The 16,395-nt window shown below is 51.0% G+C and overlaps 1 protein-coding gene across 1 annotated transcript; it reads left to right on the top strand.

Annotated features, from left to right (window-relative positions):
* Positions 1–5,961: 5,961 nt before the first annotated feature.
* LOC144148270 (uncharacterized) lies at positions 5,962–15,844 on the top strand. Its single transcript, XM_077679830.1, has 5 exons — positions 5,962–5,997; positions 6,475–6,816; positions 11,254–11,355; positions 13,795–14,001; positions 15,788–15,844. The coding sequence occupies exons 1-5, from the start codon at positions 5,962–5,964 to the stop codon at positions 15,842–15,844; spliced, it is 744 nt and encodes a 247-aa protein (XP_077535956.1).
* Positions 15,845–16,395: the final 551 nt, after the last annotated feature.

Genomic DNA, 16,395 nt, shown 5'->3' with positions numbered 1-16,395 from the left:
GGGTCGTGCTCGTCGCATCCCCACATCAAGTGGGCCAAGTCCGCATTCACACGCGCACAAACACTGCACACCGCGTCTTCGTACATGTCCGGGCACACGTGGCGCGCCAGCGCCGGCGTTAGCACCGTCCCGGTTTGCAACTGTCGTAGAAGCACTGCCTCCCTCCTCACGAGCCCCGGGTGGGGCGGAGGGTAGGCCTGCCTCTCTGTCCTGTACCAGCACAGCGTCGCACCGTACGTAGTCACGGGTTCTGCGTCGTTGTCCTCTTCGTCGTTGCTCGAGTCTTCGTCGTCGTCGGCGTCCGTCGCTGGCGCGGCCCGGCACGCGGCGAGATCACGGGCCGCAGCGTCGGCTGCCTCGTTGACGTTTCGGTGGCCGTTGCGGAGCTCCCGTCCCATGTGGGCCGGGAACCACCGTACGGTCGTTGCGATGTTCGTGCGAGCTCCCTCCCCGATGCCGGAAAGGATGCGCATCGTCGTCCTGCAGACCGTGCCCCTGGCGAAGTTGGCGATGGCTGACTTGGAGTCGCTGAACACCGTCCTCGTCCCGGGGTGGAGCAGGGCCAGCGCGATCGCCGCCTCCTCCGCCTGTCTGGCGGACTTGGCGCGCACGCTGCCCGAGCTCAGCAGTTCTCCCGTGGCGGCAGGCACCGCCACCACCGCGTAGGTGTCTTCCTTGTCGCGACGTTTGGAAGCGTCCACGTACACGGCGTCGCTCCTCTCGTTGTACTCTTTGGCGAGCGCGCACGCCCGCGCCATTCTCCGTTCCGGGTTCCGTCCCGGCGCGACGTTCTTCGGGAGCGGCGGCACCACCAAGCTGTTGGCGATATCGTCGCGCAGCGGGACCAGCTCGTCCTCCTCGTCGAAGGGGCAGCTCAGTCCCACGCGCTGCAGCAGCCTTCTGCCCGTCCGGGTCGACCCCAGGCGTTCCAGTTGCGACGTTCTCTGCGCCTCGCTGATCTCCGAGAGCGTGTTGTGCACTCCCAGAGACGCGAGGGCCGCGTTGCTCGTGCTGTTGAGTAGGCCCAGGGCCGCCCGGTACGACTTGCGGATCGCCGCGTCGATCTTGGCTCGCTCCGGGGTCCGCCAGTCGTGGAATGCTCCCACGTAGGCCACCTGGCTTACCACGAACGCCTGCAGCAGGCGCAGCAGGCTCGCCTCTCTCATGCCGCGCGCGCGCGTTGCGAGTCGCTTGACGAGGCGCGTGGCGATGCCCATCTTCGTTACCAGTCGTTCTACCGTGGTGTTGTTGAAGCGGCGGCTCGCGTCGACGTGCATGCCGAGGACGCGGATGCTCGTCGCTTCGGGAATCGCCAAGCCGTCGCTCCCGCGCACCACGATGCTGCGCTCCGCTTCGGCCGACGTCTTCTTGCGGTAACGTCCCGTTGGGGGCAGGATCAGGAGCTGCGACTTTTGTGGGGCGCACCGCAGACCCGTGCCGCGCAGGCTCTCCTCAATGCCGTCCACCGCCTCCTGCAGCACCGACTCGATGTGGCCGTCGCTGCCGCCCGGCACCCACAGCGTGATGTCGTCGGCGTAGACGGTGTAGCGCACATCGGGCAGCTCGTCCAGGCGACGGGCCACGCCGATCATTACCAAGTTGAATAGCAGCGGCGAGATCACCGAGCCCTGCGGCGTGCCGACGCTGCCCAGCTCTCGCTCCTCGAGTTGAGTTTGGCCCACCTCCAAACGGGCCGTGCGACCGGTCAGGAAGGTCCGGATGTAATTGTAGGAACGCTGTCCCAGGCCGAGCCGGGACACTTGGGCCAGGATCGCCGAGTGCTTCACCTTGTCGAAGGCGCTCTGCAGGTCCAGGCCCAGGATGGCGCGGTTGTCCGAGGTCGGTCTCGTCGGCGGAGCCAGCACCTCGCGCTGCAGCAGCAACATCGCGTCCTGCGTTCCCAGCCGCGAGCGGAAGCCCAGCATCGGGTCGGGGTACAGGCCGTTGGTCTCGAGATACCGCTGCCACCGGTCGTTGAGGACGTGCTCCAGCACCTTCCCCACGCACGACGTGAGGGAGATGGGGCGCAGGCTCTCTATGCCCGGCGGCTTGTTGGGCTTGGGTATGAGTATTGTCTTGGCCGTCTTCCACTGCCGCGGGAGGCTGCCGGCTCGCCAGTGCTCGTTGAAGTACTTCGTGAGCGATGTTATGGCCGCGTCGCTCAGGTTGCGCAGCGCCTTGTTCGTGACGCGGTCCGGGCCCGCCGCCGACCGGCAGTTGAGGGCCTGGGTGGCGCGCCGGACCTCCCACTCCTCGATGTCGCGGTCGAGCGAGGGGTTGGGCTGGCCGGCGTACTCTCCGTGCTGTTCTCTCGCGGTCTCGGGAAGGTAGCGCTCGTTGAGGCGTTTGTGCACTTCCCGCTCCCCGAGCTCTTTCGTCGCCGCGTACATGATCTGCGCGAGCCGGTGTCGTTGGTATTCCTTGCTTTGGCTTTCGTCCATCAGGTGGCGGAGGAGTTTCCACGTGCCCCCTCGGTGGAGCTGGCCGTCGGCCTCGTTGCACAGCTCGAACCACTGCTGCGCGCACAGCTGGCGGCTGTACTTCTCGATCTCTCGGCCGAGCGTAGCGATTCGCTTGCGGAGGGCGCGGTTGTGCCGCTGCCGCTTCCACCGTCGCTGTAGCGAGCTTCGAGCCTCCAGCATGTGCGCGAGCCGGGGGTCCATGCGCGTGGTCTCCTCAGACGTCTCCGTAACGGACGTCGCCTTCTCCGCGGCCGCGACGATATTGCGCGACCACTCCTCGATGTCCTTAATCTCGCCCAGGTCTTCGGTGCGAAACTCGTGCCAATTCGTGAGTCGGTGCTTGATGCGCCCGTCTCCGGCGTCGCCGCCGTTTCTGCCGTTGGGTCGGAGTGGGACGACGACTTCGACGATGTAGTGGTCGCTACCCAGGTTCACTCCCGTGTTCCTCCAGCTCGCCGACCGGTCGTCGGGCAGGTGGAGAAACGCCAGGTCCGGAGTGGTGTCTTTGACGACGGACGTGCCGATGCGCGTGGGATGTGCCGGGTCCGTTAGGAGAACGTAGTCAGCCTCGGCGGCGTCCTCCAGCAGTTCTCGGCCCTTGACCGTCGTGGCGGCGTGGCCGAGTTCCTTGTGTCGTGCGTTGAAGTCCCCGCACGCGACGACGATGGCGCCGTCGCATGCGGAGACCGCCCCGCGTGCTCTGTGCAGTAACGTCTTGAACCTTTGTTGGTTGTGCTGCGGATTACTGTACACGTTGACCACCATCACGGTCGTGCTCGTGCTCTTGTCCTTGTGCTTGCCCGTGGCCACGGTCAGCTCGGTCGCGCACAGTTCGATCGCGCTGCCGCGGCTGCCCATGAGCGAGTCGTGTTTGATGAACGCGATGCCCTTCCGGACGAAGGTGCACACGCCCTGCGCCGCTCCGCGCCCGCAGGTGCGAGCGCTCGGCGGGCTGGCGTGCGACCTGTAGCCCGGCAGGGACACCGCGCCGGCGTCTTCGGCGTGGGTCTCCTGCACCATGATGACGTCGGGTTGTTCCGCCGGCGTCAGGGTGCGAAGGTGTTGCTGCAGGACCGCCCTCCGGCACCGAAAGCCGTTGGCGTTCCAGTGCCAGATGCGTAGCGAAGTGCGGTGGCGGGTCGTCGTCATCATGGTGGCGATACAGTGACGGCTCAGCGAGTAACCATCGAACAGCTAACCCTAAAGCTCGAAGAACTGTGGGGACCGAGAGCGACCACGTGGTCCAAGCCTGCGCCCGCAGAGACGGCCACCGTCAAGCCGACGGAACGCCCAGCACCGCCGCCGAAGCAGGTGGCCGAGCGCCGGGAATCCTCGGCACACGAACACGACGCCGAAGACGAGTGCGACGAGGACATCGACGGCGACCGCAGCAAGTCGGTGGGCTACGCCGGCCTGAACAACCGCTACCGCAAACTCGAAAGCCAGATGAACCGTTGGGGGAGAGACCTCGAGGTCCTGGAGAAACGACTCACTAACAGGCTGATGCAAGTCATGCAGCGGCAGGTGCAAGCCTTCCAGCAGCAGCAGCAGCAAGTCTTCCAACAAGCCATACAACAACTCAGTCAACTGACGGCACCCGCGAGAGGAGTCGTACAAGAGCACGACAGCCAAGTCACCGCGAGGCAGAAGCGCTCCGTGAAGCTGCGCGACGCCGCCGCCAAGATCCTGCCGTACGAGAGCGGGAGGCCGAAGCGTGTCGTCTGGCTGCGCGACGACGCCGCCAAGATCCCAGCGTTCGAGAACGAGAGGCCCAAGCGTCGCGGCAACGGCGCGAGGACCCTGCCGTACGCGAAGCGGCACGGCTGCGGCGCGAAGAGGATCTCCAAAACGTCAGAGAACTGGAAGCGGCGAGAAAGCGCGCGTATCGGCAGGCAGACCCCGATGCAGTGAGAGCTCGTGAGGCGTCTGCCGAACGCATCAGGCGAGCTCAGCCCCAAGGTGCCGACGCGCGGTTTAAGCGAGACTTTCTAGACGTTACGTTCGGACACAGATGTAGTGGGCGAACTTTCACTGAAGAGTCACGGTTTTACCGATGATTTCCCCTCAGGAGCTTCGCCCACTCATCATCATTCACCCCGTGGATATGCTGTGAATTTTTTTCCAAATTTTATTTCACGGCAAGTCCCGTACTTTAAGTAAGGTAATAAAAACATTGCTTAAAAATTTTCCGCAGCATCCTCGGCTGCTACGGTCCCGGTTCTGTTGTTCCCGTCAAGGCATTTCATTACACGCAGCGCGCTTTTATTTTACTAGGTTCCACTCTTCACTCTCCTAATCACTGGTGCCATTTTTACAGTAAAGATGGTTATGGGACCCTCCACATAACCATTTTGTGTGGTCAAGGCGATGTACACAAACACTTCGAGAAGAAAAGAATTGACGTCTACTCCTCCTGCAGTGACGAGCGGTTGAAATGGACCTGTCAATCTTGCAAACTGGGTTGTGAATCTTTTTTTCACCCGACAAAAAGAGCACATCTTAGTGAGTGGTGAAGTAACCGTCGCAGCGTTTTATGCTAACAAATCTTAGCTCACCCGCTGCTCCTCTGCCGTCGTAGGTTTTCAAGGCTAAACGTGTCACTCCTCCAAAAGAAGAGACGTTATAGATGAGCATGTTCACTGCGACTGCCTTTGGTGATTTTCGCAGTATATATGCTGTGCTGGCGGGATCAAATGAGCGTAAAATTCACTGATCCATTCCTTTTTCATAAATGCGTAATCAACCGGATGCTAACTTTTCATGAACCTTTTTTTATTGAGAAATTTTTGCGACGTCCTTCCCTTCACAGTGCTCTTCGGCTGGCTGGGATCCCTGTTCTTAGCAGTCGCCTTCAGAAACCTGTCTAGCCGCCTGCACAACGCCATGATTCGATGCCTGCTAGGAAGTCCCATCTCCTTCTTCGATGCCACGCAACGGGGGCGAATCCTGAATCGCTTCTCAACCGACTTGGACTGCATTGACAGCCGATTCTTTCTGTCCACCAAGATGGTCATTCAGACCCTCATGGTGGGGATTGCCAGAATAGTGGTCGCCGGCATCCAATCACCACCCGCCGGACTGTTGGGCGGTTCAGTATTCGCTCTTTTTCTGTTTTCTTTGGTACGTACTTTCACTTCTGGTTTTGACTTTTACTTACCCCGGTTAAAGAGCCGGGGCTTCCATAGCAAACTTACTGCCCGATGGTTCTATTGGGAGAATATCTAAATGCCATCACGCCCCTATATTCTTCGCGTAGGGTTGAAGGAGGAGAAAGTGTGTTAAAAGCACGCCGTCTATGGCATAGCCCGGTAAACTAAACCTTTTACATCTACTGGGACGTACAACTTAAAGAACCAGTGACCTTTCTGTTCTAGCCGCACTGGGAGCACCGGTTGTGGCTTGCGTTTATTGAAACGCGTAAAGCCATCTATTTTCTAACTATTCTATGGTCCCACCTTAACCATTGGCTCCGTTCGTTTAGTATCAAATCCATGTGACTATGCGTGTGTGGTTCCTGCTGCTGGAACCTGGGCCAGTGGGTGGCTGCTGTTATGCCAAAAAACAAGGCACCTTACTTTCGACGTCTGTTGCTTTCCGCACTCTCACATTGCCATTACAAAATCCGCACTTATTGTGCGAACAGAATTAAACCTTTATCAGAAAGCGAGGTATAAAACCGCACAAATATTTCTATATTGCTAGTTCACAGGCTGAACCCCTTTGGGGCCAGCTGGTGCTGGACATTATATGCAAACGTGATTAACGTTGCAGTATAAATGTATTTTTTTTTCGAGAAAACTCCCGTTCACCACATTTTCCAAAAACCATGCAGCGCAGAAAAGTGCTGTCTCACCAAGCAATCCCATCGGCTCGCTACTTACTTAGTAAAAACTGCCACTGGCTACTCAATCTCCTTGGTCACACTAACCAACCAGCACAGCGATTCCTGACCAAGGCCTCCTTCTCTTCGCAGCGATTCTCTTACTTCCCCTCCTTCTCTTACTTTTCGCAGCGATTCCTGACCAAGGCCTCCAACGCAGCCCGGCGCATGGAGAGCGCAGACACTTCGTGTCTTCTGCAACACGTAGCAGAAACCCGCGACTCTCTGACTGTGGTGTGCTCGTACGGCGCCGAGGGTCGCTTCGTGAGGCACTGCTACCGGCTGGTAGACGCTTCCATTCGGGGTCTTCTCGGGTTTCTTGCTAGTTCCCGGGCCACGCGCTTCCTGGGAGGCCTGTGCGGATTGCTCGTCGTCCTGTCCTCCCTGGCCTTCGCATTGTCCTCGGCGGGAAGCAGCGAAGACATTCGAAACAGCGGCAGCACCATCGGACTCGCCCTCATTTCATCTATGGGGGTGAGATTGCAGCTGTTGACAACGTCTAGTTGTGTGTACGTTCGAGACGTACACCCGCACTGCTCACCTCTAGATAACAGGGACGACCGATGTATACCGAGTTATTTTTTTTATCAGTTCATGATTGAGATGAAAACAAAGTTTACTCTGAGCAACTCATGCATAATGCTCAAACAGATACACCGAACAAACAGGACTCAAAAACACGTCGCACTATGCAGCGCTTCTAACAACTGAAAGCTTATTGCCGAAAGAAAAAGGTTCAAGTAAACGAGTGCTATACATAACACTCGCATGCATACAAAAGAAGCAGTGAACCCCCGATAAAAGGACATACCTAGTCTAACGTTCTCACAAATCTCAGGATGGCAAGAGAAGTAGCAATGTGAGCTGACTCAATAAACAGGTGCTTCCTCTCTACCACGCGCGGAGCTTTGATCAATTAGGTACCAAAACAAAATCAAATAAATATTCACAATCATTACATCGTATGACTGCTCCATTCACACTCAATAGCTTCGCTGGTCAATCATCTGCGGCGTGGTCATAAACATGATTAGTACACAGTTCCTGACCCGATATATTTATTGTTGTAACATCGTAGATGCTAAAAAATCATATCCTTAATTGTTTCCGCCCGCAAAACTGAAAGCGAATTGGTTCAGTCTTAGAAAATAGTGGTAACAACAGCAATCTCACAAATACTAATAATCTTCACTGCTCACAATTGATTATTGGCCACAAAAAGTCGAATTTGTTTCCTTGAAGCAAAAATTAAAATAACCTTCTATTCACGAGAGGCTGGAACAAACTAATCAAAAAATGACCGAATACAATATGTGTGTAGTTAGGTCTTCAGAGCTAAGGATTTTGAGAAAACTGGTGATATAATGAACTTCACGAAACTTAAACGTAGGTACATGAATACGCAAGGATTCCAGGCTGAGTCCTAATTGTTTCAAAATGAGGCCGAAGTGGGCGCTTTTTTTGGGTAAACAGCATGTAACCTCTTCTGAACATTTATATAACTTCTTAAGAAAAATTACCCTACTCTGCCAATGCTTCATATTGAAGAGCTGTAGTTTACAATGTTACTTACAACACTGAAGTACATTAACTACCGTTCCTACTGCAACGCATTAGTATATCGATAAAGGAGGAGAAGTTACTTCTACGAATCTGAAGAAATAAAGGCACAGACCAGAACGTTGCGGACACCCTGACTCACAGCATATAATAACACTACTAGCCAGCTATACCAACAAACCAAGATGTCGAACCAAAAAATACTGGTTAGGCCAAGTTTGGGTTCGGTTCAAATAATTTTGCCCCGGTTTAGTTCCGTTTAGACTAAAGTACACACCTAGCCGGTTCGTAAACTTGTTCGCTAGCCTTGAGCCGGTTTGGGAACCGGTTCGGCAATATAGAAATAATTGAAAAAAATTAACTGCGTAGTTGAAAGGACCCGTGACCCATCAATACAAGTATGGTTCCTGCAAAAGATAGCTTGGCCCCAATACCAGCATTTAAACCATAATGGCAACTCCAAGCAAATAGGCTAAGTGATCTGGAATACAGATGAAGCTGCTGTTCACCAGGCAAATTGGGCTGTTGGGCTCGTTTGTGCATTATTAATTATGAAAATTGCGCTAAATGGACATACAGTGGAAGGAAGACAAACAATGCGCAACTCACAACTGAATTTTTGTGCTCAGCCACAGGAAGATATGACGTCGCAGGAACGTATGATGACATTGGCAGACACCGACCAAAGGCAACGCTGAGAATCAAGACTGTGAAACTTATAGGTGCCTCCACTCTTTTTTTACCGTCATCATGGAATTAACGCAGCGTAAAATATGTTTTCTTACAATACGTCCTCACCGAATTTGGGGAAAGCCAAACTTGAAGGCTGCTTTTCACAATACGTATTAACTTTCCTGGTAAATCGCCAGAATATACAGCGAGTCACTCAAGAGTGGTTCTTTCAAATGAAACAGGGTCATCGTTTCTTTTCTTTCAGCGAAACCACGCGGCTACCTGGACTGAGGCGGCCACACACCTGATTTTAGAAAATATTCATGAATCCTTTGACGTCCCAAGCAGAGTAGAATCAGCAGAGGAATGACGGGGGCCACAAACTTAGACGACTTCAGTGATAAGCTGCCTTTTATGCGCAGCAAAAGTCGACTCTGCATTTATACCACAAAAAAGCTGTAAGGCTGGTACAAAACTTCAGAGCACTGTTTATGGATGCGCAAACGTTCTTACCGGCCACTCTTATTTACGGAGCCGTTAACCTCTATGCCTATTAACATCTAGGCACACCTGCTATGGTGCGACGTCATTTTACAAAGAGTATTGTAAGCACTTTTATGTGGAAGCATGAAAGCCCCGTTATACTCTCCGCATCTCTAGAAATTATAATAAGAAGCAAGCAGCACTTTTAGGGCGTGGGCCCAGGGTACGCCGTGCAGAAATCTGATAGATTGCCTGCCAGGGCTTATTTCTCTATATAAAAGAGCTAGTACGAAAACGCCATTTCCCTTCCAACAAAACATTCCAGGCAAAAAGTTATTTTTTAGTCTTTATGTTTTAGGCTGCATACAAGCAAAATATAACACAATATAATAATCAAAAATATGTTTTTCATTATTTTATTGTTCCCTCTGTGTTGATGCAAAATGTTTTTTACAGTCGAAGACACACCTATGCCTGGATGAAAAAGAATGTCGATGTTTGCTTTCACGCATCCGAAAGAGCGATATGTCATCTGCACGCAGCGAGCAGCCACTGATGATTTCATTATTGACGCGGATCCCTTTTCCTGAGTTGCGACCTCGACCAGGGCGTTGATGACGTTATGATTGATGTACGAGGTAAAAGTCTGTGGACTATTATGCCGAATATAGTAAATAAAGGAAAAAGAATTATCGACAAATGATAGTCAACCGTTTCGTCGGAAACCGATACCCCTTACTTTTTTCGGTTCAGTTTCGGCTCGGGTTCAGCGTGCTAAAAAACATGAAGTTTTCGTTCAGGTTCAGTTCCAGAAAAAAATCGGCCGGTCCTGGTGTTTGGTTAGTTTCCAGTTCGAAACCCTGCAAAATTTTCCCATACGTCGTGAAAGAGCGCAACATTGACTGATCACCTGTCATTTAAACATCCGAATCACTACTGAATGCAAAAACAAATCAAATTCTTTTAAAATATCCAAGTTAGCGTCATTGCCCTGGCCATTGGTTTTCACAGAACCCTAATGTTATTAAGAGAAGGGGTGTTACAGTTTATTCACTACTCTTCAAACTATTTGATTAAGGCAAAGTTTACGCACATAACACAAACAATACACACTAAAAGCTATTCCGAACGCATTTTCAAGTGCAAGTCCCCGAGACTTCCTAAACCCGTACTTTTCCTGTCGTTACGTGTCTCCATATCATAGAAAGTCTCAGCACTGCCATTTTTAATTTCGGGAAAAAAGTTCTGGTTAAACCAACAAATAAAAAAGCACTTCTGTTCATTGTGATTCGGCAGCGCAGCTGTCGAGGTGATTTGATCTCGCGACATAGTGTGTCAATAATTTTGCTCCTGAGACATGCGTAAATCTACAACTACGGACCACATTCCATGTCTTTCAGCGGCACGCCAGACTTGATCTTGTGCAAGCAGCACTGAGCCAATGCACGGGCCGCCCGTTGAGACGCAGCGGCTGACGAAGCGCTTGTCCGACCGCGGCGAAATCTGGCCGGACAAATATACGTCAGACTATCGTGTACTGTATGGGCAGAATATTTGTGCAGTAGAGACGGCCGCTGTGTTCCCTGAGTGTTTCTCTAATAAGGGTACAGTAACACAATTTTAGTCGTCGCTGGTAGTCAGAGAAGTCTGGGACTGTGCTTTTCACAGCAGCCGTCGCAGACAAGGCACAGCCACTGCAGACTCCTACTCCACCCTCTTTCTGAGACGCTACCACAATGCTTTCTTTTTTGTTTTTGTTTTAAAATGTATCTAACATATTACCGTAGTCATTCCCCTCACTCCTCATCATTCGGTTGTGCGGCTTGGTAACGCCAATATGGCTGAAGCCATAAACAGGCGCCCTCAAACATGCGCCATCACAGCGAACGGAATCCTGAAACGTGCGTGAGCCCCTGAGCATTTACGTCGCACACCTCAGTTAAAAGGCCGGTGCTATCTCAAACACTCCTTTCAACCTCTGCTTAAGCGACCTAAACGCTGTAGGAACTTCAGGTGGTGTAAAGCTCGTCTACGCCACACAACTGTGCTTCAATATTCTTATTCAATATACAATGAATTAGGTTCAGCTTGACACTTCAAGAATCCCTAGCACAACGTTTATAAATATACGCTCTCAAATCGCGATAATTATTTGTGTTCACTGCACACTTTGGCTTTCTTTCTTCTTTTCTTCAGATTCCCCTTCTCCTCACGGGTAGTGCGGCTGGGATATTACATTTCTTCCAGACCTTTGTGTCTATCGAGCGATGCCTCGAATACTCACGGCTTCCTCCCGAGGTAAGTTATGTTTTGCTCGTGCGCTCCATTCAAGCTGGAGATAGTATGCAGTGAGCCACTTGTCTCAACGATTTTTGGCTGGATGGTAACTAACGTAAACCTTTTGTTAAAGAAATTTTTACAGGGTTTGCTGGGCCAACTCCCACAATTACCGAAGGCAGGGCGTTCAAGCAAAATTATAATTCTACGGAAAGACGTGTCAAACCTCTTCTTTCATCGCGTCAACCGTCGGGTATAATTAGGAGACCTTAGAGTACTCTTGACTTAGTGTGCAGGGGCCCTAGAATTAAATGGATTACTCGAGTGGGTGTCCTGTGTTCTTCAGAACGCACGTTCACGAAAGTGTAATCCGTACTCAAACATATTATAAATGCAATGATGTTCATGCAGTACGTATGAGAACAAATAAATAAATAAGAAACCAGGCCAGCATTTCTTGGTTATATTTCGTACACCCAGGCGTCGCATACGCAACCGCGTTCGCACTGGTTAAATTTCTTGCGTCCCCTATCCTCTTCCCTGCAGTAATTAAGCGCTTCACCTGCCATTAGTTATCTACTAAAGCGAAGCTGTTCGCCTCTAGGTGGTCAGAAACTTTCCTGCCATAAACAAAAACCCAAGTAGGACCCAGCAGTTCTCGCCTAAAACGCCGAGCGCGTGCGTCAGGCTAATGAGGCATACACACGCTTAAAAAAAGGTCGGCACAGTTACTAACGGAACACTAACCAGTTTTTTGTCCCACTATTGACTATGTACTCAGTTGCTTTTACTAACTGGTCATGCATGACCCGCTAAAATGCTACGCGTAGCAATGTGGACCTGCTGAGTGCGCAGCGCGACATAGACGCATTCATCACGCACATATCACACAATGACATTCAACAAATGAATTGAGCAAGAAAGCCAACGGGATGGGGGGGGGGGGCGTAAATAGAATTTATTATAACCCACATATCAGGGCGCAGCGACTAGTGATAACAGCGCTGCCCTAAGAACAGAAAATTATCCAATCAGTTTGCATGTAACATGGTCATTCTACACACTGCACAAAATTTTTGACGAGGTCAACAAGCCAATACAAATCAAGTTACACAGATTTCACCAGTGTTAAAAAAAACAGTTCATAAACTATACTGCACTGGGTACGGCACTACAGAAACGCTCAGGATGCTGCTCCTGACTACTATAAAGCGCGTGGCCCGACGCAAAAGGAAGGTTTCAGAGCAAGTATTACTTAGTTACCTTAGGATTACATCTGCTCTTCTTGCTCTTATAGCCAGCAGCGGAAAGGCCCCTGAGAGAGTCGGTAAGCTTGTCGTAAAAATTAAATATTTTAGCGGTAATTTTACAATTATGCATTTTAATGTGAGCGTATACAAGACAGCATGTGGATTTGCAAAAACTTTTTAATCGTGATTTGGTGTGAAAAAGAGCTGTAGTTATTAAGTTCGATAATTTATACAATCTGTTAATTCAGTGAATGATAGTATCAAACCAGCAGCAGTTACTAAGTGCACGGTCTAGACTAGTAACGGTTCCACACTTAGTGGTAGGACCTACGTACCGTTCTATGTGGTAGTAAACTCCGTAAGGAGTTAGAAAATACCGCCGTCACTACTTTTTTACGAGCTTTTTTGTTAAGAGTGCAGCATAGAGCTCAGTATTTGTTTAAAAACCACAAACCAAGCATCGAAACCGCAGTATGGATGATAAGGCGCCCGTGAACAACGCGACCCCCCCCCCCCCCGCCCACCATGTGTTCCTGGTAAAGATTATGTTTGCAGAATACATTTCCTAGGCATGATTAGAGTCACTAAATAGAGTAGTTCTTGCCCAAGACTCCCAGCGCATGCGACAAGCCCGCCGAGACGACGAGAAACAGTTCATACCCTCTTTTAAGTGCGAATGCACTTTATAAGCGACCCCAAACCATCCACCGCCGCCGGCGGCGGCGGCGTCGGCGTCCGCAGTGCTCCTCTATATTTAAAAAAGAAACAGCATCCGGCGCCAGGTTTCGATCCGAGGACTTTGCGGCCGCAGCGCGACGCTCTACCGACCAAGCCACGGACGCGACGGTGGTATAAGTGTTAGTGACGCGCCTTATATCTTTAACGCATTCAAACTACGTCGTCAGCGGCGTGCGCTGGCGACTCAGCGGCGTTATAGCGGCTTGATAACTGCGTGGTGTACACGTGATACTACAAACCCGATGGAAGAGATGGAAGAGAAGGCGGCGAGGCGGTGGGCTGCGGGGGCCGAGCGCAAGCGCCGCAAGCGGGCCGACAACCGTGCATTCGCACTTTCACATTCTCCCCCTCGGGGAAATGCGGGGGAATTTTTTTTTAGCATTTTTAGTAGCTTACAGCAGCATCGCTGGAAATCCGCCTTTGCATGGCGAGATGGCCAACTTTTTCTTTCTTTTTATATTGCCCGAACCAGGCCGACACCACTGACATCACCGCGCACACGAGGACAACAAGTTCGCCGCCTTTCGACCTCCTGGTCCCCTGTGGGGCTCGTGCTATACCAGCTGAATGGCCGTCAGAAGGAAAACTCGAGTTTGATCACTACACGGCGTCCTACAGGCCAGGAATACTTCCGAACGCACTTAACGGCGTGTCCTTTGTAGTGAACCCCTGTGAGAAGGTAAGTTATTTCACGCACGACAAAAACACCGAATTTCATGCAAAGTGTATTCCACGTTCCTGATTCCTTGGGAATGATCATTTCAACAATGAAGCCATAGGTACAGTGCTTCTGCAAGTATAAAAAATTCCGTTGCAAGCGCGGTGCAAAGCCACGAACATACTTTTTCAATGGCAAAGGTGAAATGGGGCTGATATTACTGTATACCAGTCTTGCTATACAGGACGAGCACCTACTTGCGCGTAAATGTATTGGCTAAGTTTGTTTTCAGAATAATTGTGTACAGTCGGTAAACCGCTTGTCGATAACACAGGTTTTGTACTTTAAGCCTTACCCTGCCTCGCCCGACCGGGATTTGAAGAAAACTACTGCGAAGGAAAGTTTGACATCCATTTTAATGCAGCCTGACGATGGATGTCAAGTCGTACGGTGGATGTCAAGTCGTTAGCCTGCTAGCCTCCTGGTTAGCTCGGTTGCTAGAGCGACTGTTCCGGTTAAGCGGTGATCCGGGGTTCGAATCCTGGACCAGAACGAATTTTTCTTCAACTGCGAAGTTTCTGAGCAATGTGTACAGCTTTTCTTTGCAGCGGTGCGGCTATATTCAGGTGGATGTCAAACGTTCCTTCGCAGAAACTTAGTCCACCCTGGGTATTCCCCTAAATCTGGTCGATTAAGACAACTGCTGCGGCGATCTGAGGTCTAAGCCCACACCTTTTGTCTCCAACGCGTTTGTGAAGAGTGTCTTCCGGCATTTTTCAGATGTAACTAGGTTGAGTTGAAATCGCTGTTATAGACAAGCGTTTTACCGACTGTACTGTTTAGAGAAATTCACACACATGAAACCTAGAACTACATAGTAATGAAAAATCGCATGGCTTCCGGTATATGCAGCGCGTCCTGGATGCGGGCCGCGTACGTGGAGTAGGAGTAAGGTATAAGAGTTCGTGTTCACCTTGGTATGAAACCAGCATCGTTCGGCGTGTGAGCGTATTCATTGTCCCAACCATCGCTTTGGGGGTCTATTCGCGCTACAATAACCTAATTTCGGCTTCTGTCATAACTACACTTAAAACACACAGTGGAGTTGTTTCTAAAATCAATCGGGTGGCCGCCTGAGTCCAGGTAGCCACGTGCTTTCGCTGAAAGAAAAGAAATTATGACCTTGTTTCATTTGTAAGACACACTGAAAAGGCACAGTTATGAAAAGGCACAGAGTAAAGATCTCTGTGCAAGATTCCCCGCCATCGGCGTGATGCCCCCACTGTCTTGTGTTGAACGTCGACGTCTCCGCGTAAAAGCCTCCTCTTTCTACCTCGGACCAAGAACGTTTCATTTGTGTTTCATTTGTGCAGTACGTACTAGCAGGCAACGGTCTCAATAGTGTCGCATCATTGCAGTCATGTGAGCAGTGCTAGTTTATTTCGCGCAATCAGTTGAACTGCTTCCGCTCACAGCCAGAGCCACCGTTAATTATTGATAGTGACGCTGACGCCGGTTGCGTGAAAATTAAGACAGGCTGATCACTTGCCATCGCGAAACGAGACCAGCGAGGATTGCTGTATTGGATGGGAGCAGTCTGTCTTGATTTTTACGCAACCTGCCAAACAGCTTCCGCTCACTGACTAGCCAGCGTCACTTTCAATAATTAACAGTGACTCTGGCTAGTCAGTGAGCGAAAGCGGTTCGACCGATTGCGCGAAATCAGCTATCACTGCTCCTATGCCGGCCATGATGCGACACTGAATAGACCATTGCCGCACTAGCCCTTGTACCCTCGCTCTGTCAGCTGGAGCCCAATGGACTGCAGTCCTTTGCAACCACCGAGGACGGCCGAATTCCCTAAGGTCATGGTGGTACTAACTTTTAGCCCCAGCACAGCTTGTGTGCAAATAATATGTTCACCAGGGCTATGGGTATAGAATAATGTGAACGTACACCAGGATATTTGCGATTTTCATTAGCGCGAACTAATTAACAACGCGCACCACATGTTGTCCAGTGACCAGTAGAATCCGCACCTGTTTGTACGCTCGTTGTATGGAGCAGTCACGGACATATGAAATTCGAAGTCTAAAATATGAACCATAACACGCAACATTGAAAAATACTTCTCGTGGAGGTCCAATAATGGCGCGCTATTGGTATAAATTAAAAGCCACATTTTCCTACTTTGTTACTGTAATTATGCCACGCATCACTTAATTGCATGGAAAGAAATAGCGCTACTTGTGGGTTTTGGTTTGCGTTTTTGTTACCGCGTTTCTTTTGTGCATGACTGTACATGAGGATTAAAATATTTTCGAACAACGCCGCGCGTGCCCTCCGACGCATGCTGCCCAGTCTGGCTGCAAAGTCAGTAAAGTTTACGCATGCGCAATGCTTCCGCATCGTCTG

This window comes from Haemaphysalis longicornis, unplaced genomic scaffold (assembly GCF_048455015.1).
Source record: "Haemaphysalis longicornis isolate Haplotype H1 unplaced genomic scaffold, Haemaphysalis longicornis Haplotype H1 scaffold_8, whole genome shotgun sequence".
Lineage (NCBI taxonomy): Eukaryota > Metazoa > Arthropoda > Arachnida > Ixodida > Ixodidae > Haemaphysalis > Haemaphysalis longicornis.
Note: the sequence above shows the minus strand (reverse complement) of the source record. Positions and strands in the feature narration are given on the sequence as shown.

Coding starts and splice junctions, on each gene's coding strand:
- LOC144148270 (XM_077679830.1), top strand. CDS start 5,962: ATGCGTGTGTGGTTCCTGCTGCTGGAACCTGGGCCA. Junction 11,356..13,794: donor ACTCACGGCTTCCTCCCGAG/GTAAGTTATGTT, acceptor TGCCCGAACCAG/GCCGACACCACTGACATCAC. Junction 14,002..15,787: donor TAGTGAACCCCTGTGAGAAG/GTAAGTTATTTC, acceptor TCGCTCTGTCAG/CTGGAGCCCAATGGACTGCA.